At 43.6% G+C, this 5,000-nt stretch overlaps 1 protein-coding gene across 2 annotated transcripts in view; it reads left to right on the top strand.

Moving 5' to 3' along the window:
• Positions 1-2,769, top strand: part of slc7a4 (solute carrier family 7 member 4) — a 24,326-nt gene extending 21,557 nt beyond the window's left edge. For both annotated transcript variants that reach the window (XM_076270363.1, XM_076270364.1), the window contains exon 5: positions 2,065-2,769. In XM_076270363.1, the coding sequence (XP_076126478.1) occupies positions 2,065-2,282 (218 nt within the window). In that variant the 3' untranslated portion in view covers positions 2,283-2,769. The remainder of the gene's footprint in view (positions 1-2,064) is intronic.
• Positions 2,770-5,000: the final 2,231 nt, after the last annotated feature.

The raw sequence follows: 5,000 nt of genomic DNA on the forward strand, positions 1-5,000 counted from the left end.
TGCAGTGACTATTAAGAGGCTCAGTCAGTGGTGAAGGGGTTAATTTCCTTTCCTATGCACCTCTTATTGAAGCACAGTCCCTGCTTAAACTACACAGAGAACTTGTGTGTTTAACATCATTCACCCCGAGATCACTGACACGATCACTGACACCTCGTGTGTTTCATATCATTCACCCCGAGATCACTGACACCTCGTGTGTTTCATATCATTCACCTTGAGATCACTGACGGGGCCAAACTCCTGCTCTTATGTCCTCTAGCCTCCATTGTCCAGCTATGAGTCCCAAACATTTTTTCTGGGGACCCACTTTTTAAAAATGACAGACCATCGTGACCCATTTCACTTCAGATCTAACATGCAACCACCAATATTGTTTTAGGCCACAGGTTCTCAAACTTTTATATGCCCCCCCTAACCATTCTACACTGCCATATGTATACGTAATAGCGCCTAGGTCTGGCCTACTACCACTACTATTACAGGGATTGGTGATGCACTGACTGAAACAATGTTAAATATTTTCAAAGCTATAAAATTCTCGCTCAGTTTTGTACAAACACACAACCTCAGGTTTTCCTCATCCTGCTTTGAACACAGTTGTGTTGCATTTTGAGCACCATCAGCGTGGAAAGTTACCTAAAAGATAACGTTTTAATGCGCATCCGAGAGTTTGGGGATATTCTTGCATTCTACGCAATCGTCAATCTTCAACATAGTAAGCTGTTCCTGTATATCTAAAGAGAGATGTTGTAGGCTATGTTGCGTTGCAGACAAATGGATCCATAACAGCGTTAATTCCGACGTAAACATAGCAAATAACTCAAGTCGTTATATTGTAGCCTATTCTGGAGGTTTCTTTGGTTAAACGTTTGCTTGTTTGTAGGCCTTATACTAAGGCTGTGTATTGATGTTGTGACAAGCTATGTTGTTGTAAGAATGTGAAATGAATAAATATCAGAACAAGTGGCTTTTGCGCAATAGCCAAAAGATAATAGAGTTTGCGAGGTGGAAAACAAGAGGAAATAATAGCTTTTAAAATTTCCATTTAAATTGTAGCCTTATATAATGCATTGGTGTGCATTTTAAATCCGAAATAATAAGGAATGCGAGGAAGCTGCTATTAACTTTAAAGAGTGCATCTACAATCGAAGCTATCAGCCTATGACGCAAATTGAATAACCATGCCCGGTATACGGATGTCTGCTTTAGTTGACAGCGTCAGCATGGTAACTAGATTTTAATCGGTCAACGGAAGCAGCTGTCCGTTAATGTTCATGCTGATTCATGTCCCTTGCATTCTGCAACTGCGAGGTCCATGGCAGGCGCCCCACAGAAATGTTTCCATTTGCGAGTGAGATGCACGCTGCCCCCTCTGCAACGCGTTCGCCCCCAGTTTCAGAGCTATTCTAGGGCCGTCACTGTGGTAAACAAACTATATCCTAATAGAAAACTCATAGCTTTCCTGGTTAAATGGTATAAGCTAGGCCTATTACACAACATAAATTGTGCTGGCGACCCAAATAAAATCTCCTGCGACCCACCCAGTCTTTGGGAACCAATGCTCTAGAGAGTCCAATGTTCTAGCCTCCATTGTCCAGCTATGAGTCCTCATGGAAGACCTGGAGGGCTTGTGATTGGCTGTTGTGCGAGAGCTTTGATTGGCCGAGCTGTGATGAGCGTGTAAAGTGGATCAGTTGAGACATGATCACCTTACACGGCTCAGAGCTCCACAGTACCAGTAAACCATTTAAACACTTTATCCCCGTTTAAACACACCAGGCATGTCTTCTGCGTGCACACATGTATAGATACACACACACACACACACACACACACACACACACACACACACACGTATAGATACACACACACACACACACACACACACATATCATAACACACACACGGATACATACACAAATGCATCTACAGATACACACACATACACTCTCTCTCTCTCTCTCTCGCCCCCCACAGGTCTGCTGGTGTATTTCGGCTATGGGATCTGGCACAGTAAGGAGGGTCTCACCCTTCTCTCTCTCTCTCTCTCGCCCCCTGCAGGTCTGCTGGTGTATTTCGGCTATGGGATCTGGCACAGTAAGGAGGGTCTGCGTGAGCGTGAGCAGCAGGACGTGGACGTGGCGGCGCGTTACGTGGTCCTGCCCAGCGGCAGCCTGGTGGAGACCGTCCAGTCTGTCCAGCCTGAGGGCCAAGAGCACACACACACACACACACACGCGCGCGCACACGCACACGGACTCCACGCTGGCCCCCAATGACCACACACACTCCAACAGATAAGATGGGGATGGCTGTGTGTGTGTGTGTGTGTGTTTGAGGCAGGACTGAACACAACCAACCCTGCTGTGCCTGTTGCCTGATTGTTCAAGTTGTTATTTATTCTCTTTCTGAAGTCTTTTGTATCTCTCTCTCTCTCACACACACTCTCTTTCACTCTCTCCGTCTGTGTCTGTGTCTGTGTCTCACTCTTTATTGTCTTTATTTCCTGGTGCTGTGTCCATTTGTAACACAGTTTTGGTTTGTTTACCAAGAGAGCGGAGGCCTTTTGTGGTTGAAACGGAACATGTGCAGAAGTTGAAACGGAACATGTGGAGAAGTTGAAACAGAACATGTGGAGAAGGACTTGTTGGTGGCCATGTTGGGACGGGTCGAAAAGCACAGCACTTTCCAAACACATGTCCTTCTATATGCATGTGTGTGTGTGTGTACTGTGTGTGTGTGTGTGTGTACTGTGTGTGTGTGTGTGTGTGTGTGTGTGTGTGTGTGTGTGTGTGTGTGTGTGTGTACTGTGTGTGTGTGTGTACTGTGTGTGTGTGTGTGTGTATGTGTGTGTGTGTGTGTGTGTATGTGTGTGTGTGTGTGTGTATGTGTATGTGTGTGTGTGCGCCCTGCAGTTCCCCTCTCCCTGTCTGCTCAGGGTGCTTTGCCTCCATCAACCGTCTCATTTAAGCTGGAGTGTTGTTAAGAGTGTTGACAGGCTTCCTCCATGATAGTTTGCTCTCTCTCTCTCTCTCTCTCTCTCTCTCTCTCTCTCTCTTTCTGTTTCTTTCTGTTTGCTCTGAGTTCTGTATTTAGTTAAACAGGTGTGTGTGTGTGTGTGTACTCTGTCGACAAACAATGTCAAGTTACTGATGGTTTTTGTTTGCTTTGCATGGTATAAACTGGTCTCAATGGGTTGGCCCTGAGGTTGGTTCATGGGCACTCCCATGGCTATCTGTAGCCGTCTCACATAGATGATGTCAGCTGCTTCCATGATGACACTTCTTATAGAATGCTGCATTGTTGTTGATGTTGCTGCAGCTGCTGCTGTGTGTTTATTCCTCTAAGTAGCTGCCGATTCATACCTGTGTGTGTGTGTGTGTGTTTGTGTGTGAGAGGGGGTGGTGAGGGTGGTGGTGGTCTCATGGCAGTTAAACCAGTAAACATTACAGGGTTTCATATATTTTACACACAGAGGAGAGTACTAATCACATAGTGATGATGTCATCATACGTGTCCCCACTGTTGTTGTTCACTGTTGGTTGTAGAGCTGATATGTTACCAACAGACAGAAGCTAGCTAGCTGTGGAGCTGATACTTTATCAACAGTCAAAAGCTAGCTAGCTGTGGAGCTGATACGTTACCAACAGACAAAAGCTAGCTAGCTGAAGAGATTATTGTTATCAACAGACAAAAGCTAGCTAGCTAGCTGTGGAGCTGATATAGGGTTGCCAACTTTCTGATATGAAAATAAGGAACGGGGGGGGTATTGAAATTATGTATGTATTATTGTACTAAATAGTGCATCATTTTACAAAATTGTGAGCTATTATTTACTAAAATGCGCACATAATATACTACATTCTATAGCCACTATAGCCTACTCATTTTCTATCTGGTGCAAAACAAGAATCATTTCAATGCAAAAACACTTGATAAAGAAATAACTGTTTGTAAGTTAGCCTATTAATGTATACTCAAACCAAATAACTCTGAAAACTGAACTGGCGGATAATCTGTCATAGAAAAAAATATACTGAACATCACAAGCAGCTCCAGAAGCTCTGAATTTGGTGAAGCCTTATTTTATTTCTGGCTTTTTTTTGGCTATTCTGCAGCAAGTAGGCTAGCCTATTTGTTTATCTTGCACAGATGCACTGTAAAACTCATGACAAGACATGTCATCTCACGCTACGCTATCAGCGTAATATACGTGACTCGCAGTGGCTCAAACGAAAAGTGCATTCTCTGTTGGGATAGTGATGACAGACAAACTGAGAGGGATAAATGACAGCAGCAAAGTTTCCCTTTATTTCATACAAATCGTGTATTTTTCGTTCAGTCTAACTTATAATACTGATCTGTCATGGATTTGCACGAGTTGATTCTCAATAATACGGAACAAAATGCATTCCGTATCAGTTCAATACGGAACACATCTTTTTCCTTGCAAATACGGGACGATTCCGTATTTTACGGAACGGTTGGCAACCCTAAGCTGATATGTTACCAGCAGACAAAAGCTAGCTAGCTGTAGAGGTGATACGTTATCAACAGACAAAAGCTAGCTAGCTAGCTGTGGAGCTGATACGTTACCAACAGACAAAAGCTAGCTAGCTGTAGAGCTGATATGTTATCAACAGACAAAAGCTAGCTAGCTAGCTGTGGAGCTGATATGTTACCAACAGACAAAAGCTAGCTAGCTGTAGAGCTGATACGTTATCAACAGACAAAAGCTAGCTAGCTAGCTATAGAGCTGATATGTTATCAACAGACAAAAACTAGCTGGGTATAGAGCTGATACTTTATCAACAGTCAAAAGCTAGCTAGCTGTGGATCTGATACGTTACCAACAGACAAAAGGTAGCTAGCTGTATACATAATTGTTATCAACAGACAAAAGCTAGCTAGCTAGCTGTGGAGCTGATACGTTACCAACAGACAAAAGCTAGCTAGCTGTGGAGCTGATACGTTACCAACAGACAAAAGCTAGCTAG

The sequence above is a fragment of the Alosa pseudoharengus genome, unplaced genomic scaffold (genome assembly GCF_046254945.1).
Source record: "Alosa pseudoharengus isolate Yale_2024_CS ecotype anadromous, Long Island Sound unplaced genomic scaffold, YU_APseudo_1.1 YU_APseudo_1.1_scf_6, whole genome shotgun sequence".
Classification (NCBI taxonomy): Eukaryota; Metazoa; Chordata; class Actinopteri; order Clupeiformes; family Clupeidae; genus Alosa; species Alosa pseudoharengus.